We start from the raw sequence: 27559 nt of genomic DNA on the forward strand, positions 1-27559 counted from the left end.
AACAATAGGAAGCTTAGTCAAGTGGCTGGTTTAACATCAATATAAGAATTGAGTTGCTGGGCCAGGGAGATGGCTCAGTAGGTAAGGTACTTACTGCTAAGCCTGAGTTCCATCCCCAGATCCACATTGTGGAAGGAAAGAACAGACTCCTGCAAGTTGATCTGTGACCACTACACATGCGCTGTGCTGTGCTTTCATCCAATATATATATATATATATAACACACGCTGCCATGTCAGAATTGTTATAGGATCTGAGGACACAAGCCCAGGTCCCCATGTTTGTGTGGCAGGTAGAGTCATCTCCCCAGCCCTTACTACTCCTAAAAGAAGCAAATTCAGACTTGAAGAAATGATTAGACGCACCATGTTATTTGACATCTGCTTTCCTTAATGGATATGCTTTATGCAACGACAATAGCAAATTTGTAAAGGTTTTCCCAGGAGCATAAGAGCTGACTATAACCACCTCTACATTCACAATCCTACACGCGGTGGTTTGTAGGGGTGGAGTTGACAGGGCCAGTAACAAGATGCTGAAAAAGAGTTTGAGAGAACAGGGCTTTTCTTTGGGTGTATATACCCCAGGATCTTATATCATCATTCCTGTCTCCATGTCACTTCTCCGAACCCTGACCCAGATGATCCCCACAGGGTCCAGCATTCAGGATGCTCCTTTGTTTCCTAGTGTCAGTTGATCCAACACTGCTGTGCTTCTGTTAGTTTACTGGCCTTGTATGACATGGGTCTCCCACTGGCCCCCGTTGGAGCTTTTCACTCACAAGAGAAATCATTTGAGGGGTCTGGATTAATCTCTAGTGCAGAAGACAAGGATCTTCTGTCTTTAATGCCAGTTCTGCTGTCTCTTGTCTTAACTCGATATTAAACTCTGTATGCTGGGCACAGTGGCACATGCTTGGAATCCTAGGACTTGGGAGATTGAGACAGGAGGATCACCACAAGTTTGAGGCCAGCAACATCCTATCTATAGTGAATTGGTAGGAAAGGGGTTTATTGGGCTTGTAAGTGCAGATTCCAGTTTATCAGTGAGAGGAAACAGAAGCAGGAACGCAAGCGGCTAGTCACCTGATATCCGCCGTAAAGCAGAGGGAACAGGGCACAGCCTTGCTTGCCTGCTGTTTATGCTCAGCTAGCTTTCTTCACTCCTGTGTAGATCAGAATCGCCTTCATAAAGAACAGTGTCCCCACAATGGACTGGACCCTTTCCTCATCAATTAAACACCAAGACAGCCCCTAACACACAGGCCCACAGGCCAAATGAGCTAGTTCATTCCTCAGGTGACTCTGGGTGTGGGGTGGGGAGATGAGATTTTTAAACTAACCATCATAGGCAGGAAACCTTTCCAGTGTGGTGTCTTGTTTTTCACCTCTGTTGTTGCTGTCCTCTACCGACCACCGGAGGATGCCGGAGGTGAGAGAGACCATGCTACTGTGTGGTACAGTTGAGTGATCTTGGTGGAGGAGGGGGAGGTCCATATCTGTGGTTTCCTTTTACTAGGCAGTGCTGAGTTCCAGTGTGGTTTTCAGCCTGAGCTGGTCGTTTCTGGTGAGCCGTAGATCCTTCACACCAGTTATGAAGCCATGGTGTGTGTTTCGAGACGGGGCCTTCCTCCTCTCCCTGAGCCTAATCACTCAGCATGCTACCTCTTGCTCACTCATCCCCTCATCCCGGTGCTCTCTTCCTCCGCTCTCCCTGCCTGAGCACCATGTTCAAAGATTCTCTTAAAAAATTATTTTTCTTGTTTCTAGCTGAATTTGAAATGCTGGCATTTATCAAGGCAAATCGCCCTTTGATTTCTCCGTAATGTGTATTTCTTCTGAAGCTCCCTGTTCAACTGAATATTAATGCAAGCGTCTTGTGGTACCTGGGTAGTTCCTGAAATAGTTTGCTTATTGTACTGCACAGAGCTGGCATCAAAAATATTCTTGAGATTGGATTAGGAAAAGCAAAGTGCTTAATTTAGCCCAGTGACCTAGACCCACTCTCCAAATTGTCCATGAGCCTTTAGAAACTATGAATTGGCTATAATCAGACACCGCATGACTTTTTTTCTGGAGCCATTGTAAGCACGTTGAGATGAGACAAAGCATAGGACCACACCCTGGACAGAGTCCTTTTTAATACTTGGGACTGGCCCAAGCAGCACTTAAAGAAGACATTGTATGACTGGCAATGTATTTTTTAATATTTTTTATTTTACATATATGAGTACACTGTAGTTGTCATCAGAGACACCAGAAGAGGGCATGGGATCCCATTACAGATGGTTGTGAGCCACCAAGTTGTTGCTGGGAATTGAACTCAGGACCTCTGGAAGAACAGTCCATATTCTTAACCACTGAGCCATCTCTCCAGCCCAGCAATATATTTTTAATTATTTTATTCTTAGTTATATATATGTATGTGTTGGGTGTTGGTAGGTATGTCCATATAAGTGTAGTTGCCAGAGGAAGCCAAAAGACAGTGTCAGATCCCTTGGAGCTGGAGTTACAGGTGAACTGTCCCACTAGGTACTGGGGTCCTCTGAAAATCAATGTATACTCTTAATCTCTCCAGCCCCAATAATGTATTTTTAAAAATCTAGGTTCCCAAAGTAATAAGTTGTTTACATGTGTGTGTGTGCATTGACTCATGTATATGTGTGCACACATGCTGTGTGAGGTTAGAAGACCTAATATTGCTGACCTTTCTATTTGATTCACCATTTGGAGAAAATACAACTAACAAGATAGGAGTCATTTGCAAGTATCTGTACCTTCTGTACCTATGAATTATTCTTCAAAACCACATCTCTCTTTTCTTTCAGGAAACCAGAGGCTTTGAAGTCACAAGAAGAGAAGGTAGGAAAAAATTACTTACATCTCTATCATTCCCGGCACTGACATTTTGGAAGTGGTTTGGCTGAGTCTGAGATGAATGTCAGTCAGTCTATGGGCAGCCTGTTCTTTGAATGCCATGCTTTCTTGCATGTTAGCTGTTTGCTTCTTGGCTCAAGAGACACAAGACTTAAGGCTGGGTTTGCCTGTGAGAACAAGGGCTTGTACCTTCAGGTGTCAGAGGCAGCTCTGAAAAATTGGCTCACTCAGGACCACACACACGATCTCTGAAGGAGACCCTCATTTGGGGGTGACATTTGAAGTCATTTGGTTTCAAGCAGAAGAAGTCATTAATGATAATCACAAAAAAACCAAACAAACAAATGAAAAATGGTTTAGAATTTGGGGAGTTTGTTTCATTGTCGGGCAGGCAAAGCCACTATGAAAAATGCTTCTGATTAGATTTTTACAGCTTCCGCTAAGCCAGAATAGAAATAACCAATTAATTTCCCCTTTGAAAACAATTCCACGATGTTCCATTTTCCCTGCCAGCCTTCCTCTGGCACATTTGTTTTCTGGTCTCAGAGGTAAGCATGTACGGATGGCAATTTCAGAATCATCTAACGGAAATTTCTTTTATTTACTTTCAGTAACAGCTAGTCTCTAACGAGAGAATGTCTTTTGTGAGATTTGTGGAATCATCTCTTTATGGTAGGGACAGAAGGGAGCAAATAAAGTCGGAAACCATAGTGTGTTCTCAGTCTAGCACATAGGCTTTGATTCTAGCCTCAGCCACACTCTCCTCCATTGTACGGTCTCCAAGAAGAGTCATACTGGGGTAGAAAAACACGCTTGCCTCCTAAGTCAAACATATCCTTCCTCCTGGTTAGTGAGCATCTATGTTGTGGACCACAATGAGAAGCTTGGATGACCATGGTGCCGTCATGCCAGTTATGAGCTTGATAACATCCTGACAGTACTGTCCGTCCCAGACACCCAGATAAATGGCTGTCATCTATGCTTCTGAAACCACAAATCCAGAGGACCTGGGCAATCTGATTCTAGAGTGAACTTTCTGGCTTCCATGTGCTCAGTGCACAGTGGCCTTGGGACCACTTCCATAGGGTGAACCACATTCTTTGGCTATTGATAGCAAATTAAATTGGATAAAGGTAAATTTGGTGGTGGTGGGGGGGAGGGCTTCTTTTTGAAAATTATGTTCCTGGTGGGAACAGTGACTGTCAGCTGGAGAGAAGTAGCCGGAATGAGGGGAGACGTTGGCATGAACTGTGGCTTTGAATAATAAGCTGTCCTCTCGCTGACAATGCCTGCAGTTAATTTGCATGAAGGAATCACACATAAACTTAACCTTTTTATAATCTTTCTGTCTGTATATTGAGATCGTCTTTGATTAGGCAGGAGTTATGGGGCAGCCCCGTGTATTTCTTTTCAAAGACAAAAAATAAAAAATAAAAGAAAGAAAGAAAGAAAGAAAATTAAAATACTTTGGAACTTACAGGGCTTAGAATTCCTCAAAGGATGATGTTGAGTATGCCAGGAAGGGAACAGACATGCGTGGGCTATTCTGTCTTCATTCACAGCCCTGCTCCCACATCACCTTCCACAGTGACTGACCGAGAACGTGCTCTTTGGGCTGTTATTAGCAGGTCTCTCCCAACACCCCAGACTTAGTTTTCTCCTATTGTGAATGATGTCTTCCTTAGGTGTTTTTTTTTTTTTTTTTTTTGCTTGCTTGCTTGTTTGTTTGTTTGTTTGTTTTAATGTCAATATCAAATGATTGAGAGTTCTTGAAATAGCGTAATGTCAATGCTTGTCACAGAGCAGTGAGAAAGAGAGATTGGGGCCTTCAAGGATATTTCCAGGTCTTTGGAGACCTGAGAAGTCATTGCCATGGGTTGGTTCGATCTTCTGAACAATATTTAGTATAAAAATAATAATAGAGGTGCTGTGGAAATTTCACCGAATTATTCCTATCAAGAAAAATAGGTCACTGTTGTCAAGCAGCATGCCTGGTGCTTCAACTCAACCTGGAACGGAAGGGCTCAGTCCTGCTCATTTCTCCAAGCTCAGGAGGGTCCAGGGTGCTCAGGAGAGACTTTGAGTCTAAAACAGCAGCTTCCTGACCATGGAATCTAAGAGAAGTTTCCATGTAGGTGTGTTTAGTTTCACTTCTATACCTGACTCACAGACACCAGATCTGCCTGAGGTTTAATGTCTCAGAAACCTGACCCAGGGCAATTCCCCACTGTGACTTTTGGAAGTGTTGACTAAGACTATGTGGCAAGGTCTGAGAGAGGCTGCCGGTAGTCTGGGAGATGATGGGGTGGAGTCTAGACTGAATCACAGAGTGGCAGGACCAGGGAGCTGATGGCCTGTGGCTTTATTCAGTCCTGCAGCCTGTGTGCTTTGGGCTTCACAGGAGTCACCTCTGCTTCCTAGCATCTAACTCTTTCCTGAAGCTAATCCAACCTACTCATCACTGGGACCCAGAAACTCTTCAATTTCTCTCCAACTTCCCCACAATCCTAGGCCAGGGCCCGTAATTCATTTAATTTCCCTTTTAATAGACTTATTATATTTGAGAACTTCATCTGTGTATACAATGCATCCCACCCCTATTCCTCCAATCCATCCCAGACCTACCTCTACCCTCTCATTTTGATGTCTTTTTTTTCCCTCATGAACTGTTGTGTCCAGTTTGTGCTGCTTATATGCACATGCATCTGATGGCATCTGCTACTGAGGCAAAGGCAACATGTCAGATGCCGCGCCCTTAAAGAGAATGACTCTTCCCCTTAGCCGCCATCAGCTCTCAGTGGCTCCTAAGCTAGGGGTTGGAGGTAGTGAACCCCTTCCATCCATGCTGGATGCTGACTGCCTTGACCTCAGGTTGGCAACTACAACTGAGATTAGTTCAGGTACAACTGGTCCTGTGTGTCCAGTCCTTTCTGACTTCTGGCTCTTAGAATATTTCTGCCCCTCTTTCTTGATGTTTCCTAAGCCTTGGGCACAAGAGCTATGATTTAGATGTCCCAATTCTAGCTGAGCACCCCACAGTCATATGTTCTCTGCATTTTGACCAGTTATGAATTTCTGTCTTAAACACTGTCCACTGCACAAAGAAATTTCTCTGGTGAGGGCTGAGAGTGTCATCAATCTATGGGCATAGAGGACCAATTACATCTTGATCCTACCCCTTGGGAAGCTGAAGACAGTTTGATATTGTGTCCATTTAACAACGTAGCAGGGCCTATGAGTTCCCCAGCCATGGCCTGGATTTATGATATCAGCCACACAGCTTCTCCTATGGAGCAGGTCTTAGATCAGATCATAAGGTGGTTGGTAAGCCCCCTAATGCTTATGCCACTATTGCACATGAATCTTGCCAGGGTGATTGCTATTGTAGCTTTCCCAGTTCACAGCTGAGTAAGCTGGCTGATGCCTTTTCTCTACCGTCACCCTGCACAGGACCTTGTGAAGATAATTAATTATTTCTTAAATGAAGTACAAGTTGCCCTTTTGAACCCTGGTCTCATCTTCATGATATACTAGTGAGGACTCAAGACCTTTGGGTTTTAAAAAGATAATTTAGCATGGCTATTCTGGATGGTTACTCCAAGTTATAAAAATACCATTAGTTCTTCAGTGTGCATTGCCATCTCTGGTAATGTTCTATGTTCCTGGGTGATGCATTGATGAGAGGGCTTTGGGTTCAAATAAGCTTGGTGTCATGGGCTGAATATGCGGCTATATTTTGAGACTCTGTTCTCAAAGAAAAATACAGACTGACCAAAAAGAAAAGAAAAAAAAAGTATAGTGAAGTACTAAGCCAGAATTTGTGAACATGACCTTCTACTAAATAGAGCCCTATTTAATAAAGTCTCTATAGACAATAGACATACCAAGTTAACATAAAGTCATACCGGATCGGTTCTGGCTTTAGTCCCATGAGTGGCAGTGGGAACTTCATCTATAGACACAGAAGGGGAGTATCATGTGAAGGTAGAGCAGGGCATTGCTGGCTACCACTGGCTAGGAAGAGGCATGGGAGGACTATTCCCTAGAGCCTTCAGAGGGGATCGTGAATGGTCTGGCCAACCCTTCCTTTGACTTGGTCTTCTGATTTTCAGAACGGTGAGAAGGATGAATTCCTGCTTTTAAAGCCTACTGGTTTGTGGTACTTTAATGCAGCAGTGCCGGGGGCACAGAACACTCGGAACATGCTGAACTCTAAGACCCCAATGAGTTGCATGGATGCAGCTGAGTTTATTTGGGCTGCAGAATCGATCTGGCTTTTGTGTTAAATACATTCTCAGCAGGGAAGATAATAGGCAGCGTTTCCCCAAATCAGCTTCCTATGGGATGAAACAATTTAACTTTGCTGTCTTGGTGTTCATGGCTGCCACTGCACTCGGGGCCTTGGCAAGGCCTGCTGTAGTGGATCTAAGCAAGGGGAAAGCTTCCTGAGTGGCCAGGCACCAGGGCTGAGCCTGCCTGGCAGGTGGGCACAAAGATGCGGACTTACTCATTATGACGTTTCAGAGAACTGTTTATCTCCTTGGACCTTCAGCTGAGCAGACAGCCTCTTACACTCGAGACTCCTTCCTTCCTTTCCATGTTGCTAGTGGTGACAAGGACTCTGCCTGAACCCCCTCTACCCCCTCCCATGGGATGCTGCTTCTCTGTTGCACCCCACACTTATAGGTGGTGGCTGTTTAAGTTGTCTGATCTTGATTCATCCCCATCAAGGGCATAGAACATACCACTGGCTACCAAGCCTACATAGCCAGCCTCAACTGAGGTGAGGTGAGGCGTTCCCCACACCCCAACCCTTCACTGCTCAGCACTGGAGCATTGCTCGTTCTTGTTCGCATGCTCGACTCCAAGAAGTTGAGAGTGCCACCTGCCTCTCATGAAGTTAGGGTTATGGTAATGACTCTTTTACAGTAATAAAGACTGAGGTAGGACCACAAGACCACAGGGAGTCTCTAGGCCAGGACACCTGTCCTCCTTAGAGAAGCAGAGCTGATGCTTCTTCATGAGAGCCCTGGACTGACCTTGAACCTAGTGTTCAGAGCTCACCTGTAATGGCTGCACAGGGAAGCCGCCATGGCTACATTTTGTCTGCTTTCCAGAACAAGAACTTTTACATCTTTCCCTGGACAGCTAAAAAAAAACTCACTCGTGTCTGTGTGCGTGCATGCATTGTTTGTGTGTGTGCGTACCTGTGTGTGTGGAAGCACATGCATATGGAGTTTGGGGGTGAGTGTTAGGTATCTTTGCTGACCCCTGGAACTCACTTCACAGTAGTAAAGATTGGGGTGCCTCTAGGCTGGGACGTGTGTCCTCCTTAGAGGTCAGCTGGCCACTGAGCTCCATGGTTCCTTCTATCTCCACCTGTCCAGCTGCCCTGGAATTACCGACTCACAGCACCCTGTCCTACATTTTACATGGATGATGGGGACTTGAACTCATGGTCTCACTTCTCCATAGCAAGCCTTCTGCCCACTGAGCTGTCTTCCTAGCTTGAGCACAGTTCTTTTTTACATCCCTCTCCAGACATCTGAAATTGAATTTCAACCTTTTCTGAAACTTCACAGTGAAGAGTTGCCAACCCTGGTCCTTCTGAGACACTCCCATGTCCACTCAGAGGGCAGGTGCTGATTGTACCTGCCAGAGCCCATCCACTCACACCAGCACTTTCTCTGACTGATCCCATCTCTTTGAATTACAGCTGTGGGAGCACCCTCGAGCGTGGAGCAAGTGGCTTGGATAATTCAGCCCTTGTCAGCTATCTCTGAAGGGCAGGAGGTGATCTGTGAGCTATTCCAGATGTCTGTGATTGTGCTGTGATTAGGGGCTCGAGTTTGGAGCTGGGCACCGGGGTGTCATGTTATATTACTGGCCCTCCCAAGGATGGTTCACTTACTGTGTTCGAGCCTTAGCCAGCTGGGGGGCCTGGCTTTCCAGCAAGACAATAGCGAGGCTGGGAGGGCAAGGCTGCTGCTGTCTTCAGAGGAGAGGAAAGGAAGGAGACTGTCACTCTTATCCTGGGTGGCTCTGGGTACTTAGATTGCTTAACAGTACAAATCCCCCAACTAAACAGGGCCTGCCTGCATTCACTGAGTGGAAAACTGGAACCCTGGCTTCCTGAAAACCCCTGGAATCCATTCCCAGTCTACAGCTGCCTCTAATGGCCCCTTTATTGTTCTGTGCATCTGGGGGAACTTCAGATATCAAGATCCTTGTGGTGTTTGCCATTAATTCTGATTTTGTTTAGCAGATGTTTCCTGGATCTCTCAGTTGCCTGCATAATGTGTCTTAGTCTAATGTGAAGTAGCTGACTCTGGGCTGAAACAGATGAATGAACTCCCAGGATTTTTTTTTGGGAGGGGGGACTAACTTCTTTAATAGCCGCAGATGGAGGGAACTTAAAGAAAACCAAGCAGAGTTGACAGTGCTCAGACCAGTGAGTCCTTTTCAGTTCCAGACTTTGTCCAAGGCTAGGTGAGGGGTTCCCGACACCCTAACCCTCCACTCCCCAGCACTGGAGCATTGCTCATTCTTACACACATGCTGGGCTCAAAGAAGTTGAGAGTGTGGCCTGCCTCTTTACAGTCCTGACTCAGCAGATCAGCTTTTTCTGTGGCACACTGTCCTTTTTTTTAGCAGATAGAATTGTACCCAGTTGTCCTAAGGTAGGTGGGAAATGGGCAAACCTGTTTCTAGGGTGTCTATTCAAGGGCAGGGGTTCTACACTCAAGCTTTTTTATTTGTGCTTGCATAATTGTGTGTATGTGTGTACATACACATGCACACACAAGCACTTGCCACAGCCTCTGGATGTCAGAGGACAAATCACAGGAGTTGGTTCTCTCTTTCCATGTGGGTTCTGTTGACTGAACTCAGATCATCAGGCAAAGCTGCCTGCTGAACCATCTCACAATTCTTCCATACTCTACAACCGTTTCTTAAATACAGTGATTATAGGGTGTTTAACTGCTGTATTTAAGAGTAATCCTTGGGAATTACCACCACAATACTTGGCCCAGGACCAGGGATATCTTTCCAGAGTTTATGGGAAGTCACACTGTCAAATAGATAATGATTTCTGTTCTATTTTCATTTCTGTTTCTGTGATAAAATACCTTGGTCCAAAGAAATAATAGGGGGGAAAGAGGGCCAACTTTCTGTCATAATTGTAGGGGAGTTGCATCATCAGGACCTTGGGTCAGCTGGTCACACCATATCCATAGTCAAGAACAGAGAGAAACAATGTACCCCTGCCACCTGCTTGCTCACTCAGGAAGTTTTCTTCATCTTACACAGTTCAGGGTCCAGTCTAGGGGATGATGTTGCCTACAGTGGGCTGGGTCAACTAATTGTCAGTATAACTCCCACAGGAGATATTACCACAGGACTATCAGATCTAAATAATTCCTCAACTGAGACACTCTTCCTGGGTCATTCTAGGTTGTGTCATGTTGAGTGTTACAGTTAACCAGCACAATTCCCCCAAAGGTATGAACCACTGCAGATTCACAAGGACTGTGAGATCCTTCCCCGGGTCCCATCATTATGACTCAACCGTTCAAGGTCCAGGAGATGGGGGAGATGGGGACACTCATTGGGTCCTGCCAAGTCCTTGCACAGAAGTTGCAACTCCCTTGAGCATCCAGCAAAAGTTAAGATTGACATTTGTCATCTTCCTTCCTTTCTTAGACCCCAAAGCAGGACTCTCTACTTTTTAGCAATCTTTGAAATGGTCTCCTCTCTGTAAGCACTGAAGCTTTGTAAAACTGTTTGCTCCAGCATATTAATGTGCCATCGGCAAGCTTTTGGAGTTAATTATCTGTGACTTAAGAACCATTTATTTCTGTCTCTTTGTCTCATTGTCACCCAGCACTTTTCTTTATTAGGAAACGAAGTAGAGAACCAACTGACCATTATGTCCTAATTCTCTGGCTGTCATCAAAATTAGTTTACCTCTTAAAAATTCTTTTTAACAGCCCCCACCTCCCAAACCTGTGCCAGCTCATTATTTTCAGATTGAGTTGTCTCTTAACAAATCTTTAATTTCTCTGCTTTGGCACGAGCAGAGTCCAAACTGGGACCAAGCTGAAGGAGGAAGTAGCTCATCTAAATTAGCAAGACTGTCAATGTTCTCTCATGATTTATCAGCCTTACTAACTGAGCAGTTGGCTTTTTTTCCCTTCCCTCCAGCTATGATGGGAGCATCACACTATGTCTTCTTGGGTACATATACTGGAGAACCAGCCGTGGTGACCCTGACAGGCCTTTCCAGGTCAAGTGACCATACTTAGGAGGGCCCATGAGTTATAACCTGCTCATGGGTCTCTACGCTCCTATTTGGTTGGGTTGTACTTCTTGCCCAGGGATTCCATTCAGTTCCTAGAACTGCTTCAGGCCTGAGGCTTGGTGTATCATGTTAGACCTCACCCTAGAAAAGAAGACCTTGCCTCGATGTCTCCAGGAAGTCTGGACCGTGTGCTGGAGAAATGAGCAGGTAGGTGGGCACTGGATCAGTGGTTTGTTGAAAACCCACAGCCTCCTGGGACCAAGGGTTCAGCCAGTGGTGGGGCTTGTGTGGTATCTGGGTGTGGTTGGCACTGTGAGATGGTACACAGAGCTAAGTTACCTCTATCTAGGGCTAGTGACTCCTATCTTCTATCTCTGCAGGCCACATTTGGCTGTTCTCTCATTACCCCAAAGGCAATGTCCTGGAGCCATGTTGGACAGTTAGTCCTGGTGATGGAGAACCCACTCTCTGGGAAAAGATGACACAATTCCTAGGTCATTGGTTACTAGTGGAAGTTTCCTTGAGGTAATTGAAGGGTGCTGTGCGTATAGAGATGAGGATCCATGATCCCTGGTAGCTGAGTTAGCTGAGACGATACAGGAAGGTCCTGCAGACAGAAAGGCTACCTGTGTGCCCATATTTGGTACCTCCTCACACTAGACAGGTTGACTATAGAGTGTAAAGGAATTTGCTCAGAAAGGATATCATTTCCTGGTAAAACAACCCTCTGGATATTCTGTTCAAGGTAGAATAATAGAAATGTATACACATACACACATGCATACATATACATACACACATACATACACAATATACACATATACATACATACATATATATTTATAGTATATAGTAGAGGCTGAGACCAGCTTATACGATAAGGCTGAGTAGCCCCACAGTGGCTGTTTGTATGCTGACAGAGCCAAGATTCCCATAGCTTCTCAGACCACGAAGCCAGATGCCTCAGTAGTCCTACCATGGCACTGTAGGCCCAAAAGGTCCAGGAGAATCACGTGTATTCAATCCATGTAAGAGGCCAAAGAACCTGGACTCTGTGACAGGGAAAGATGGTGGCCACAGCTGCCTCGAGAGAAGCAGAATATGGACCGGCAACTGCTCTTTCCTTGGGCCACAGGTTATCTGTCCTCAGTCAATCTTCTCTGGAAACATCTTTGAAGACAGGGAATTATAAATCTAGTCAGTTGACAATCAAAGCCCACCACCATATAGAATCTCAAGTCTTTCTCTAAAGCATGGCTGTCTTAGAAGAGGGTCTCCCTGGGCACGTCCCCTACCCCCACCCCTCAGTGCTGCGCAAAGTCCCTGGTCACTTTCTTGTGTCAGAAAAGATTCAGTGGGCTCAAACAAAAAAGATGACTTGGTGGACTTATATGTAACTCGACCATCTGGGCTTCGTTTCGGGGTTGCTGGCTTCACCCAGGGACCTGGCTCTTCCCTTCAGTTCACCCCTTTGGCTGACTTCCCTTACAGTGAGTGCCAGCCCTCCTCCTCACAAGGCAACTTCAGTGGAAGAGGGGCAGCATAGCCTCTGCCTCCCACTGAGGTGCTGCGGTTCCCTGCACAGCCTCCTGAGCCGGTGGCTGAGGACTAGGGGAGAGTCACCAGCTGTGTCCTGTTTGGTGTGTCATAGACCAATATGGGAGGCAGGTGACTCCCTAAATGACAGCTGGGACATGGAAAGCAGAAAAGCTAAAAACAACAAACAACTCCCTGGGGCTAGAGAGATGGCTTGGTGGGAAAACACACTTGCCTCCCAAACCTGAACCTGAGCTCAGAGTTGACATAAAAGCCAGAAGCAGTAGGACAAGCATCGGTAAGGCCTGGTCTGGAGATGGGGTGGGGTCTTACTATGAAGTCCTGGCTGGCCTAACAGAGACCAACTTGCCTTTGCCTTCTGAGTGCTAGGATTGAAGACATGCAACATGCTCCACTCACACTGTCCACAGTTTTCAGAGTTTGGGCACAAAAGGTTCCCTCCCTTCAGTTCTGCAGACAAGAAGGGTTCTAATGGAAACATTTTTAGAGTAGCCCAATTTGTTCCCTATAAACACCTTTTGAGATGGGGCAATGCGAAAAAAATAGAAAAAAATAAATAGAAAAAAAAATTGGGTGGGAGAAGTTGAGACTTAGCTCTTTAGAAAATTAGTCACAGAATTGAACCATGGGTTTCCCAGAGGCCCCTGGGGAAAATGCATTTGCTTTGGATATCCGAAAGTTGTTTATATTATTCTATCCCAAAGTTCAGGCTCAAACATGGACTCTGTTCTTCATATGACAGGGCCTGCAGGGTTGGAGGGCAATGGACTAGTAGGATTTTCAATGATGGTAATAAGCCTTGCTTGCTTGGGAGCCCTGGCTTGCTGAAGCTACAAAGAAGCAGAGCTCCTCCTAACCCACCCCCCTGTCCCCCTCCACACATCAGAAGACATGGGGAAGGTGGAGAGTTATGGGAGGAAGGGAACACTACAACCTGTATGTTCTACTCACTTTAGAATTTCCTTTGGATGGAGGTAGCGCTCCTGTCCAGTGGCTCAGTGGCTTTATCTGATGTCCTATCATCTGCATGAGCTACTGAGCCATTCAGACACAAGATGGGAGTCCAGTGGCCAAGAGGAGCAGATTACAGCTGAGGCTCAAATCTGATTTCATGCTTAGACACTTAAGCCATACAGAAAGTGACCAGATCTCTTGCTTTGTCTTTAAAGATGGTAGGTTTGTAAAAGTGGGCTCCAAGATCACTTTCTCCCTTTTAGAGAATTTGAAATAACGTCTTGTTCCTAAGCTGCCTTTGCTCTCTGAGTGCTGTCTGGTTTCTTTTCTTTTCCCATTTTCATTTACTTTTACACTCACTTCTCTGTGTGCGTGCCAACACGTGCACCATGTGGAAGTCAGAGGACGGTTGTGTCAGTCATCTTCTACCACATGGGTCACTGAGGTGGTTACGTGGTAGAAGATGACTGACACAACCCTGTGAGCCATCTCATCAACACCAAGTCTGTCCTCTTTCTGACATGTTGAAGAAAATCTGTAAGTTAGAAAGAGTGGAGATAGTATCATTGGTGTTAGAAGAGGAGTCAAGCTCAGAGACAATAAGGGACTTATCCAAGGTCACACAGCTTATAACATCCAGTTCTGCGTTTTCATTAAGCTTACTGGAGGAAGTTTATACATTAAAATCCAACAGGCTGGGGCTGGGGACAGGGCCATAGCTCAGGGTCGGTCCTCAGCACTACGCACTAGGCATGCATGGTAGGCTGTCCTTGTAACCCTAGTACATAGGAAGGAGATGCAAGGGGATCTGAAGCTCAAGGTCATCCTCAGCTAAAGAGATAGTTGGATTCCATGCTCGCCTACTTGAGATTGTATCTCAAAACAAACAATACAGCAACCACCACCACCACCACAACAACAACAAAACAATAGTAAGGCAGAGTTAAAAAACAAACAAACAAAACAAAAACCATTTCAGGTGATGTTCTTTAAAACAAAATACTGCAAGAACTTACCTATCAGTGTGATGATCCTTTATTTGTGGAACCAGAATATTCAAAAGGAAAGCCAAGTCACATTCAAGGTGCCTGTCTATACTGATGTTTAAGTACCACATGACATACCATGTTTGAAATAATGACAGTTTAAAACAGAGCTCAAACTCTATTCATTGGGGCTGGAGAGACAGACGGCTTGGTGGTTAAGAGCCCTTGTTCTTCTTGCAGCAGATCTGAGCAGTTCAGGGCCTCTGAGCTCAGTTCCCAGCATCCACATGGAAGCTCACAACTGTCTGTAACTCCAGTTCCAGGGGATCCAACCCCCTGTTCTGGCCTCCATGGGTACCAGGCACACATGTAGTACACAGATATACATTCAGGAAAACACTCATACACATAAAAATTTAAGCCGGGCAGTGGTGGCACACGCCTTTAATCCTAGCACTTGGGAGGCAGAGGCAGGTAGCTTTCTGAGTTCGAGGCCAGCCTGGTCTACAGAGTGAGTTCCAGGATAGCCAGAGCTATACAGAGAAACCTTGTCTCAAGAAAAAAAAAAAAAAAAAAAAAAAAAAAAAACCAAAAAATTAAAAACAGAAAAAAATAAACCAAGCTTTATTGTCACATGTCAGCAGATACATTAGTAAACCGGAAGCCCACACGCTCCCAAGATGGACATCTCTGCAGCTGTGCTGAGAGCTCCCTGTGTTCTGGAGACCAGAGTCTTAACTTTGAACTCCCGACCAGTCATTCACAGGGGCTTGATTCTCCCATGAATTTCAAATCTCAGTTCCCCATGTTCTCTCACAGCCAGGCCTGTTGGTGTTTCTTTATAGGATTTCCTTTCTTCTTCTTTTTTTTAAAAAAAAGTTGCATTTACTTGTTTTGTGTGTGTATATGTGCATGCATTCATGCATTTGTGCTCAAATGTACATGCCACAATGCACATGTGAAGGTCAGAGAACAACTTTGTGCTGGGTCTCTCCTTTCTCCTTTATGTGGATTCTGGGGATCAGAGACTCAGGTCATTAAACTTGGTGGTAAACGCCTTTACCCACTAAGCTATTCTACCTGCCCCTTCTGCAGGGTTTCTGATGAGCATAGATGAAAGGAAGCCATATAAACAGCAAGTAACTTTTGGACACGGTGCACCTTTCTAAGACAAGCAAGTGGGAACAGTGACCCTTTATTTCTTCTTGTTGTTGTTTAAGAAGCTCAGCAGCTGCTGTGTGTTTAGGAAATAATAAAAGCATTGCCTCTTCCCCAAGAGATTTCTGCAAGCAGAGCTGTCCAGGACTGACCCATCTGTCCAAATCCCACATCTCCATGTGGACTCTCTCAGATGAAGCCATCTCAGAACCAAATGCTTTAGACAACTCTTTGTTTTGTTTTGTTTTTTGTTTTTTTATTTTTTTGGTTTTTTTTTTTGAGACAGGGTTTCTCTGTATAGCCCTGGCTGTCCTCACTCTGTAGATCATGATGGCCTCAAACTCAGAAATCTGCCTGTCTCTGCCTCCCAAGTGCTGGGATTAAAGGCGTGCACCACCACTGTTACTTTGGAGTGCATCCATGCCTGATGGCAGGAAGCATAGATTGGAGATGCTGAAGTTAAAGGAAAACAGACACAGGACCACAGCCTCCAACCATGTTTAGGTGACCTGGGGAAATACTAGGTGTGCCTAGCACTCTGGGAAGATTCCAAAGGTCAGCTCCATACCAGTCTTCATAGCTGTGTTCTTTCAACCAAGCAACCTTCCCGGTGCCAGGAATGGTAGCAACCATGCCTTCTATGGCAATGCTATTCATGATACCATCCCAGCAGATGGAAGGTTCCTGAAGCTACTGTGGATTGGATATGAAGTGCTGCCTTCCCAGAAGTCCATGTGTTTACTACAGTTTGGTCCCAGCTGGTGGCACTAGTAAGAGGTGCCCGGACAATGAAGCCCTGACCTCCTCAAACAGACCAGTCTGTAGATGACTGCATAGCTGGATGAGCTGTTAGGAGGAAGGACCTGGCTGGAAGAATGCATCAGTCACTGCAGAAGTACCTTTGAGGTCAACAGCTTGTGTCTGACCCCCTGTCAACCTCTGTCTCTTTTTCCCTCTTTGCTTCTGTTGCCATGAAATGAGAGCTCTCTCCCACTGTCCTCATCTGCCACAGTGCTCTATGTCACTACAGCCTTATGGATGCTGGCAATTCTGAACTCTGCTATACTCAAGGGACTAAGAGAGCCCTTTGCACACACACGGCATTCCTGTTGACTGTTAATATAAACAAACCCCACCATCAGGGCTCTATCTCCACTTTCTGGTGAATATGCCAAACTCACTTTCGTTTCTGCCAACTTACTGAACTTCTCCTGAGACATTTTAGATCATCCGGTTTACAGAGAAAACACAGGCTCCTCCAAGACCTGGGTGATTCCCACTCCATAGCTGTTTCAAACATAAGGTAGTCTGCAAGTAGCACACAGCCCACAACTGCGTTTTGTTTGACTTGGATTATCGACCTATAGGAGCTTTTTGTTTTGTTTTAATTTTAATTTGAATGAGTTGCCATTAAAAAGAGGAGCATTTTGCATATATGATTCAAAATGATTCTGAGCCTATATAGCACCCTGCAAAAACACGCAAAAACCATACTGGAGGCAGCTCTGTCCCCAGATGTGCATTCTCCCCTGTCTGACACAGTCTACACACACCACTCCCTAAGGCGTCTCTGTGTGGATACCATGAACTGGATGCAGTTCAGGAAATGAGTTTAGTGGTGTGGAAAGCCTTGGAAAGTTGCATTCATCAAGCTATCTGTGTGGCTTTAGGAAACATTTGGGTTAATTTATTTTACACTGTGTGTGTGCATTTGTGTGTGTGTGTGTGTGTGTATGTGTTACAATGTGGCATGGAAATCAGAGGGAAACTTGAAGGAACTGGTTCTTCCCTTTCACCACATGACTTCCAGAGATCAACCTCAGGTTTTCAGGGTTGGGCAAGCACCCTTGCCAGCTAATCAGCTCACTATTACACTTAGGTGTAGCAGGCACTAACCAATGCACAGCAGTCCACATCAGTAAGGGGAGCGCAAGACGACCACCCCCACCCCCAGATTCAGCGTCTTGCCTATACCTGCTCCGCATCCCTTTGAAGATATCTGAGAACACTGGTGTTTAGAAGTGCATCCTTGGTTTCCCCATTCAACTATCTTAATTTCTGCTATTAAGTCCTTGATCTAGAAACATTTACTCTAGGCAAGAGATTTGCAATCAAGTGTTGGGTGTGTTAATTAATATGTGTGCCTCTTTATGTCAGTTGCACAAATTTAAAACAGAGTGTTGCTTAAGCATTTAAAAGACATTCCACGTGTATTGAAAATAATTACTTTCCAAAGATATTTCCCACTGATGTCCTGTTGCATCTAAATACGTATTTATAGGGCTCAGTAGACTAGAATAGTTCTAATTGATATATTTCAGTTCACTGGGCTAAAAAAAATAGAGAGGCATTTTGAAGCATATTTTTAATCAGTGTGTTTGTCCCAAAGATAGTGTTTGGCATCTCCAAAATTAGTCACATGATATTAGAAAACTATTACATATGGTAGGCTCCCTGCACAGATTTAGAATTTAATGAGAGGTGACATTGCGGCCCAAGCATGACTGTGGCTGCAACTTTGAATCTGGGCTCATGAGTGTCTGATAGTTCGGAAGAGCTGATAAACTCCCTCAACATCATTTTCTTTAATGTACAAAATGCATATGACACACAGCCGCTGCCCTTGTGTGGCAAGAACCAATGCTTGCTGAGTTGCAAGCGTTGTTCTAATAAAACAGTCTTAATTGTTTGCTTTGTACACTTTCTATTTTATTGTTTTTATTATTTCTCTTGCCTCCGTAATTGGTAATTATTGGGTTCCCATTAATTCTTTATTAGTGAGTTTATAAACGCTATCTTGTGATTTATCCTCCCGCTCACACTCGCTTTCCCCCAAATGTCATTAGCAGAGGCAAGAGGCTGGTGCGCACCACTCTGCCTGCCTCTAATGGGGCCAGCAGGGCTACGAACAGCTTCTCACGGCTCTTGTCTTTAGGACTGATCATTCCCAATTACTTGGTTGCTTTGCTGTGAAAGGCTTGAATATGAAACCCAGGAGGTTTAGTAGAATAGCATTCTAAGAGGCAACTTACCCAGATGAACAGTGTCTGAACAAGGACCCAAAGCTCCTTTTTTCTCTTTTACTTTTTTTTTTTTTTTTTTTTTTTTTTTTTTTTTTTTTTAATGGGAGAGAGGATGGGGAGAAAGTGCCCTTGTGGCTTGGGACAAGTCTCCTGAATGTAAATGACCATGTAATGTGGCATGCTGGGTAAAAGGTCAAGGAATCATCATTCATACAGAACAGAGAGGCCAAGGCCCATTGAGCCGGAGATGTGGTGACTTGACTGTATTTCTAGCTGCTGCTACTCAGATCCATTCTCCTGCTTCCCTGCTGTGATCCCACATAATCTCCAATCATGGTCTACTTCTGGGGGAGGGGCACAGCTTTCCCAAATTCTGTAGGCAGCCATTCTGAATTCTGATCCAACTCATTGGATCCTGCATGAACTTGCCCTAGGGAGATAAAAACAGAAGTCTATTTGCCCCAGGTAAGTCCCAGAGTAGAGACTAAAGTAACATTCCACATAAAGCTGGTGTGAGGGTGAGTGTGTGCTGTCAAGGAGACACACCTCTGTCAGGGCTGGTGGAGGCTTATTTTAATTGTTTTACTTGGAAGACCCATCCACTGTGGGCGGCACCATTCCCTGGCTGAGTCCTGAACTGTCTTAAGTGGAGAGACGGAGCTGAGCATCAACAATTGTCATTGCTTTATGCTTTTAGTCTGTGAATGCAATGGCCAGAGCTCTTGTTGCTGTGACTTTCCCAGTGATGGGCTGCATTCTTGAACTCTGAGCCAGAATAAACCCTTTCTTCCTTAGTTGCTTTCTGCATGGTATTTTATTATAGCAAATAGAAAGTTAAAAACAAATAAACAGTCAGGCGGTGGTGGCGCACACCTTTAATCCCAGCACTTGGGAGACAGAGGCAGGCAGATTTCAGAGTTTGAGGCCAGCCTGGGCTACAGAATGAGTTCCAAGACAGCTAGGGCGATCCAGAAAAACCCTGTTTCGAAAAACCAAAACCAACCAACCAAACAAACAAACCAGAGACAGTTGGCTTAATAACGAGTGGTTTTATTGGGTTTGCTTACCAGGTTAGTTACAGGAGCCTCCATGACCCTCAAACAGCTATATCACCAGAAAAATCTTGCCCCTTCTGGATCACAACTTCACCATAGCTGTAGAGGTGGAATTACACACGCGCGCGCGCGCACACACACACACACACACACACACACACACACACCCATTTAACTCTTCATACTCTATGTACTCTTGTACCTCCTAAAGCCAGATGTATCTTGGGAATGGGGATGTGTAAAGAGAGTGTGTGTGGCTAGACTCGTGGATAAGTACCTACCAGCTCCTCGCCAGGGAGTGTCACCAGGTCCGATGCTGTAAGGGGTGACTTCATCTGCTCTAATTTTGATGGCAGCAGCTGTCATACTGCAAGGGACAGCATGCTACACCTTTGGTTTTGCCACTGGGAGGAAGCAAGTTCATCTGGGCCATGCCATTCATTTAGGAAATGATGGCAATGACTTCATCTACCCTATCTATAGGGGAAAGCTGTGGATTAAATCCACACAGAAAAGCTTAACATAGCAGCTGCCCACTTTCTAAGCAGGTTCTGAGTTGGTTTTAATTTATAAAAATTATTGTTTGGGAACTTCATGCATTCATATAATGTGTTTGGACTACATTCCTAGTCCCTTCCCTCTGTTTCCTCCCCTATTTCCTCTATTTTTCCCCTCCTGTTCTCAGATGCTCCTCCCCCACCTCTTTCACCCATTGAGTCTATTGATACTGCTTGCATGTGCATGGGTGTAAGGGTACCTGTCAGAGCCTTTCATGGTAACCTATGTCGGAAGAAAGCTAACCTCTCCTCCAGCAGCTGTCACTTGCCCATAGTTGCTTGGCTAGGTGTAGGACTTCATGAACATCTCCTAATTCATGCTGGGATTCTAGCTGGCTTAATCTTGGACAAGTCTTGTGCACACAGTCACAGCTGTCATGAGTTTGTGCATGCAAAGGCCCCATCACGTTAGCAAACAGTTTCATTGCAGACATCCACCTATGGCTCCTACAATCTTTTGTCTCCCCTTTTGTGATGACCCCTAAGCTTTGTGGGCACAGGGTATGATATATATGTCCCATTTAGAGCTGAGCATTCCAGTCTCTTTTTCTCTGCATGTTAACTATTGTGAATTTCTGTATTAATATGTTGCAAAAAAAAAAAAAAAAAAAAAAAAAAAAAAAGGCGTCTCTGGCCAATGGTAGTGAAGCATGCCTTTAATTCCAGCACTCAGGAGCAGAGGCAGGTGGATCTCTATGAGTTCAAGGCCAGCCTACTACACAGAGAAACTCTGTCTAGAAAAAGAAAGTAAAAAGGGCTTGAGAGACACATTGATCTATTGACCTATGAGTATAAAGATTAAAACGTAGGAGGAAGTTTATTACTGTATCTAGCATAATAATTAGACCCCAGGGTCTATGACCTACTCAGCCTTGGGGAGTTTTGGCTAGCTAACAGTACCAAGCATGGGTTCAATGGCTAAAAGTCCATTCAGCAAGTGGTCACTTATAACATTCATGTCACTATTATACCTTGTGCCAGTGCCATATCTTGCCAGGCCAGTCACTATTGCAGCTCACAGAGTCTACAGCTGGGTAATATTTTGTTGACTAATTTTCTCTCCCCTTAGCAGCACTAATAATGCTAGCCACTGGTAAGTACCAACTTGGTTTCTCCATGCCCTGACTCAAGTATGTGGAGTCTTCAGCATGAAGGCCTCATCTTCAAGTAGTTCTGAAGGTAACCCTTAGTATTGGAATGATCTCTATAGGTCCCCACTGACAGACATCTTGAATAGGGGTGGTCCTGGGCTTTTTATTTGAAGGTCTCTTGTTCCTTGGAGGGGCATTGCTCCCCTGCTATACAGAAGCTATTTTTTATATATGAATACATATTTAGGACACTTATACATCATAAGCTTCCATAGGACATTTTTCAAAAGTCTTTAGTCACCTCTCCCCATCCTCATTACCTATCCTGCCCTCCCATCCCCCACTCAATCCAACCTTTCTTGTCCCATTATCCTCTCCTTCCCCCTTAATATCCCTCACTAGTTTTCTGCCTTCTGGGGTAACTCCTATCGAAACACACATATCCCAAGATTCAAAGCTAGCATCCAAAGATGAGGTGTCCTTTTCTGTTGTCCTTCAATGTTGGTTGTTGTGTGGTCCTGTTTGGGGTAGAGGTCCTCTCCCTCTCTGTATCTGCAGTAATGGGAAGCAGGGGTCTTCAGAGAGCACTTGCTGAGATGCATTGTTCGGGAAGCGGTGGATAAAAGCAGGCCAACTTATTTTCTTTCATCCCTGCTAGGTAATCACATTTATCCGCCATGTGGGGAGAGGAGTAATGAAGTCAAAACTCTGGGACCGTTCGCACAGGCTGTTGCTCCTGCCACATGGGAGACAGGATACCTCAGCTGACTCTCTCACTTACAGCAATTGAAAATTATAGGGAGAATATCTCAGCCATCCTTTAAAGGCATTGGTGGGAAGGCAGGAAAGGGGGGTGCTGATAAAAACCCAGAAAAACCAGAGACAATAGGAAACCAGGCAGACTTTTTTTTTTCTTTTTACTTTGAAAGTCCTTGTCCTGCACCAGTGACCTTGAGCTCTGATGTTTGTGACCTCAGGAGGCATAGGATTAGGAGCTGAGCCCAGGACACATTAGTTTACTAGAAAACCCACTTCAGCTACCACAGAGCCTGCAGCCTCAGTGTTGGTTCTGGTAGAAGTCACCATGCCTGCCTTCCCTTAGGAAGGAATGATGTCCCACCTGGGGAACCATCCCATATACAGTTACCAAACCCAGACAGTATTGTGAATGCCAAGAAGTGCATGCTGACAGGAGCCTGATATGGCTGGCTCCTGAGATGCCCTGCCAGAGCCTTACAAATACAGAAGCCGATGCTTACAGCCAACCATTGGACTAAGCGCAGGGTCCCCAATGAGGAGCTAGAGAAAGAACTGAAGGAGTTGAAGGGGATTGCAACCCCATAGGAAGAACAACAAAATGAACCAACCAGACCCCCCAGAGTTCCCAGGGACTAAACCATCAACCAAGGAGTACACATGGCTCCAGCTGCATATGTAGCAGATGATGGCCTTGTCAGGCATCAATGGGAGGAGAGGTCCTATGAAGGCTCGATAGATGGCCCTGTGTAGGGGAATCGAAGGTGGGGAGGTGGGAGTGGGTGGACGGGAAGAGGAACACCCTCACAGAAGCAGGGGGAGGGAGGATGAGATAGGGGGTTCCTGGGAGTGGGAAAACCAGGAAAGGAGATAATATTTGAAATGTAAATAAAGAAAATATCCAATAAAAAACATCTGAAAAAAAAAAAGGAAGGAATGATAGAAATTGCTTGTCTCAGAACACGGTGCCAGGCAAAGGCAGGAACCAGGCGAGCTTCCCTGACCTGCAGTTTCATCAGGGTTCCTGTGGTAGGAGTTCTTGAGAAGACCTCTAGCCAAGAACTGACTATAAGTGGCCCCAGTTCAGAGTATTCTAGGGTACCTGGGGGAGTAGACAAACCCTGACTGGGCAAGCTCTTCAACACAGACCTTAGGATTTTGAGTGTGCTGTCCTGTCCTATGGGCGTCAAAAGTTCTTTTTTAAATATGAAGGGAAACAAGGCACTAAGTAAGAACAGAAGACAGAGAACCATGGACACTTTAGATAATTTGAGTTAACAAATACAGAATAAAAACATGCACGATATAAGAAATCAAAAAGGAAGCTGAAGGTCTGAACAAAGAAAAATGCCATAATAAATGGACTATTTGGAAAATCTGAAAAATAATTAGAGGATACAGGTTTGATTCCCAGCATCCACATGGCAGTTCACAGCCATGTTTAACTCCATTTCCAGGAGATCTGATAGCCTCTTCTGTTGTCCATGGATACTAGGCCCACAGATAGACATACACATAGACAAAACACTCGTTCACATATAATAATAACTTATAATAATAATCATAGTAATAATAATAAGTGAAGTAGAAACAGGAAAATTCCCGAGGCTCACTGATGTACTTGCTAAGCTCCAGGCAAGTGAGAGGGTCACCTCAAAGTGACAAGGTAGATAGCACCCGAGGAACAATTTTTTGGCCTATACTCACATGAGAACAGGTAGACTTGTGCAAATATGTGTTCCCACACATACATTTGCACACATGCACACACATGTACATACACATGTGCAAGTGCATGAATACACATTCAGTTTGTGGATTTAAAAGCAAAAAGGGGTGAAACTGAAGAGAACTGGGCGAAGTTCTGAATGCACACAGAGTACAGTTAGGCGTTAGAACCATCAAGGTTGCACAGTGCAAGGACAAGGACAGAGCCACAGGAAGAGAGGAATCAGGTGACTAGTGTCAGAAGAGGTCAAAGTTGGAAGGTTTGAACAAAACCAAAGGAAGGTGGCCTGCTGTCAGACACAGTAAGTCTAATAAATCTCAAAGAAAATGACCAAAAAGGAATCTACACCCACATGTTTTCTGAGGATAAAACAATGGCTTTAACTGGAGCCACAGAGAAAAGACATCTCTTATGAAGAAATGCACTTATGTGCACTTTCCCCACAGAAATCCGGAAGTTGGAGAGCAGTGCCTACTTTAGTTCATTGAGAGGGAAGATTGGTCATTATGGAATTTTAGACTTAGTAGTCATGCCCTATACCTCTCTTGCTCTGCCTGTCTCTCCATCTTTATAGTAATTAATCTTTACTTTTCAAAATGTCCATTTTGATATTGTCTAGTCAATAATTTCTCAAAGCCAGGGGCTGTGTTTCTATGTTCTGGAGTGTCCATTTGATTCTTTCTAATAGGTTCCAATTATCTGTTGCCATTCTCCATCTTTCTCTCACTAATGATAGTAATTTTAAAGTTCTCTGTCTGCTCATGTCAATATAGTGATCACCTGGAGTCAGCATTGGTGATTTTATCCCATGATTATGAGTCCCCTTTCTGTCCTGCTTGCCTAGACTTCATGAGAGAGTTTTGGTTTCCCTGAGATGCAGAAGACCCATTATGGGGCAATGGTCCTCACTCAAAGAACAAAGCCCTTTAGAGTTCAATCCTGACACCAAGCAGCATACTACAATGGAGTTCTGTCATTAACCTCCTGGAGTCACCCTGGGCCACCCTTTCTTCCATGGCTGGATTTGGTCCTCAGTAAGGTCCTCTCCATTCATACGCCAGCTACAGGTTGAGGTGCCACCCAGGCCACTTGTATTTCAGAATAGCTGGCTGTAAGTTCTGGCGTGTCCATGATCCCTTTGGGCTTGATGAGACATTAGAACAATGTGCTGAACTCAGAGAAGTATTTTATATGTGATTATAGGTCTTTTTGTTATAAAGAATTCAGATCAAGACTAGCCAAATGAGGAAGTGCATGTGCAAAGTCTAAGCTGGCCCTGGATACAGCATGGCTGTGCTTGCCTCCCATGGCATCTGGGCTTCAGCTTCCTGGTGTTCATCACTGGTGTGTTCAGCAGCCTCAGAGTCCAGAGATATTTTTTAAAGATTTATTTATGGCTGTTTCTCTGTGTGTATGTATATGCCACTTGTAGGTAGATACCCATGAAGGTTGAAGTGGGTGTAGGATTTCCTAGAGATTGATTTAAAGGTAGTTGTAGGCCACCATGTGCTCTCTCTCTTTCCCTCTCTCCTTCTCTCTCTCTCTCTCTCTCTCTCTCTCTCTCTCTCTCTCTCTCTGTGTGTATGTGTATTCGTGTGTGTGCATATGTGTTTGTATATTTGTATGTCAAGGTATAAGAGTAAGGGCCAGAGTTCAAATCCCTAGAAGCCACATAAAAACCAACTGGGTAAGTATAGGAGCCTGCCTTCACTCCCAGCAAACCAAAAGGCAAAGACGAGATCCTAGAGCAAGTTAGTTAGGTAGATTAGCTGAAGCAGCAAACACCAATTTCAGTGGGAGACCCAGACTCAATATACAAAGTAGAGAGCAATCAAGGAATGATCTGGTAAGATGCCAACCTCAGGCCTCCACTCACATGTACTAACACACGATAACATATACATGCATGCATCCACACACATGTGTATATGCACATACACAAATGCCATAACTACATACATAAAATGGAATTAAATGATAAGGACTAGAGGCATAGCCAGTGGCAGGCTCCTGGCCCAGCATGTATAATGCCCTGAGACAAGTCCCTGACAGTAATTATAATAAATAATATACAAAGATAATGAACATCTGAAAATAAAGGATGGAAGAGAATATTACAGTAAGACCACCAGAGCTGCCTGCTGGTTATCTTACCAAAGAGAGATGAAAGAGTCACAGGGCTTTGTTGGAGAGTAAGCTGCTTGCCAGGGCCATGGGTGGCTCAGAGGTACCTCCGGAGGAGGAGCCCTGGATCCCTTCCCAGCTCTCACGGGTGGATGGGGGAGCATCGCTAAACAATGATAAGTTTCCCAGGAACATGAACATTCTAAATCCAGCGCGCTCATCACGGCAGTCAGCCCAGCAAAGATAACGTCTCCTTTTCATGAAGGAAAGTAGGCAGATTCATAATTGCAGTGGGAGCTATTACATAATTTTAAATAGCTCCATTAGAATAAGAAAGCACAAAATTTGATGAGTTAAATATCCTACTCACAGAGTTAGGAAAATACGGTTAGAATAAAGCCAGTGAACCAGAGGGAATAAATAATAAAGAACCATCATGAAAAGGATGGATAAAATAATAAAAAATAACAGAAAGGATCAAAAAAGCCAAATTCTGATTTTTCTGAAAAACTAAAACCAGCAAAGGTCTGGCAATGGTTATTAAGAGAAAAGAATACACTCACCAAGGACGAAGGGGGAATTTAATAATTGAATCTGAAAGTTAACATTCGAACAGAATCTTGTTTTGGCAACACAGTTGCCGAGTTCCGATGGTCCAATTCACAGGAAAAAAAAAAAACTGCCAACTTAAATAAAAATAAAACCTGATCATGGAGCCAAAGCAGTGGCTCAATGGATAAGAGCAGGAACTGTTTTTCTAGAAGACCAAGCTTGATTCCTAGTGCCTACATTAGGGGCTCACAACTTTCTATAACTCCAGCCCCAGGGAACCCAGTGCTCTCTCCTGTCCTCCCATGGGTTCCTGTGCTCATGTGCAGATATTCACACCCAGTCGTACACATGACAAACAAGTTATGACACTGCCACAGACAGGGACCACTATTGAAAACCACAACCAGTCAATATTCAGAGCTGTGGAGTCCAGTCCCAACGGAAATGTCTACAGAACACTCCCACACCTAAGGCTCCAGGGAACATTGCAGAGGAGAGGCTAGGAAGATCGTAAGAGCCCTCAGAGGATCAGGGAGTTTGCTGTGAGATTGTATATCCTAGTAATATCAGAAGCTACACCTGTAAAGTCTCTCCAAACATGACTGCTCAAACAAGAGCCAAACAAGAACACCAGTGAGCATGCCAAACTGTGTGTGAGAAAAGACCATGAGGTCTCAACCCCACACAATGCTGGGAGTGGGAGAGGGGGTCCTCCCCAAGGAAAAACACACCAACTTATTGTCCCATGGCAAATGGTCAGCCCTGATAACATACATTTGAGTAACATTATATAGAAGCAGCAGGTTATATTTGGGAACATATGTATATGTATATATATA

General features: G+C 44.6%; 1 protein-coding gene across 2 annotated transcripts in view; it reads left to right on the plus strand.

Annotated features, from left to right (window-relative positions):
• Positions 1-27559, plus strand: part of Fstl4 (follistatin like 4) — a 446213-nt gene that overhangs the window by 50889 nt on the left and 367765 nt on the right. For both annotated transcript variants that reach the window (XM_031352066.1, XM_031352068.1), the window contains exon 3: positions 2828-2861. In XM_031352066.1, coding sequence (XP_031207926.1) covers positions 2828-2861 — 34 coding nt within the window. The remainder of the gene's footprint in view (positions 1-2827; positions 2862-27559) is intronic.

Source organism: Mastomys coucha, unplaced genomic scaffold (genome assembly GCF_008632895.1).
Source record: "Mastomys coucha isolate ucsf_1 unplaced genomic scaffold, UCSF_Mcou_1 pScaffold5, whole genome shotgun sequence".
NCBI lineage: Eukaryota > Metazoa > Chordata > Mammalia > Rodentia > Muridae > Mastomys > Mastomys coucha.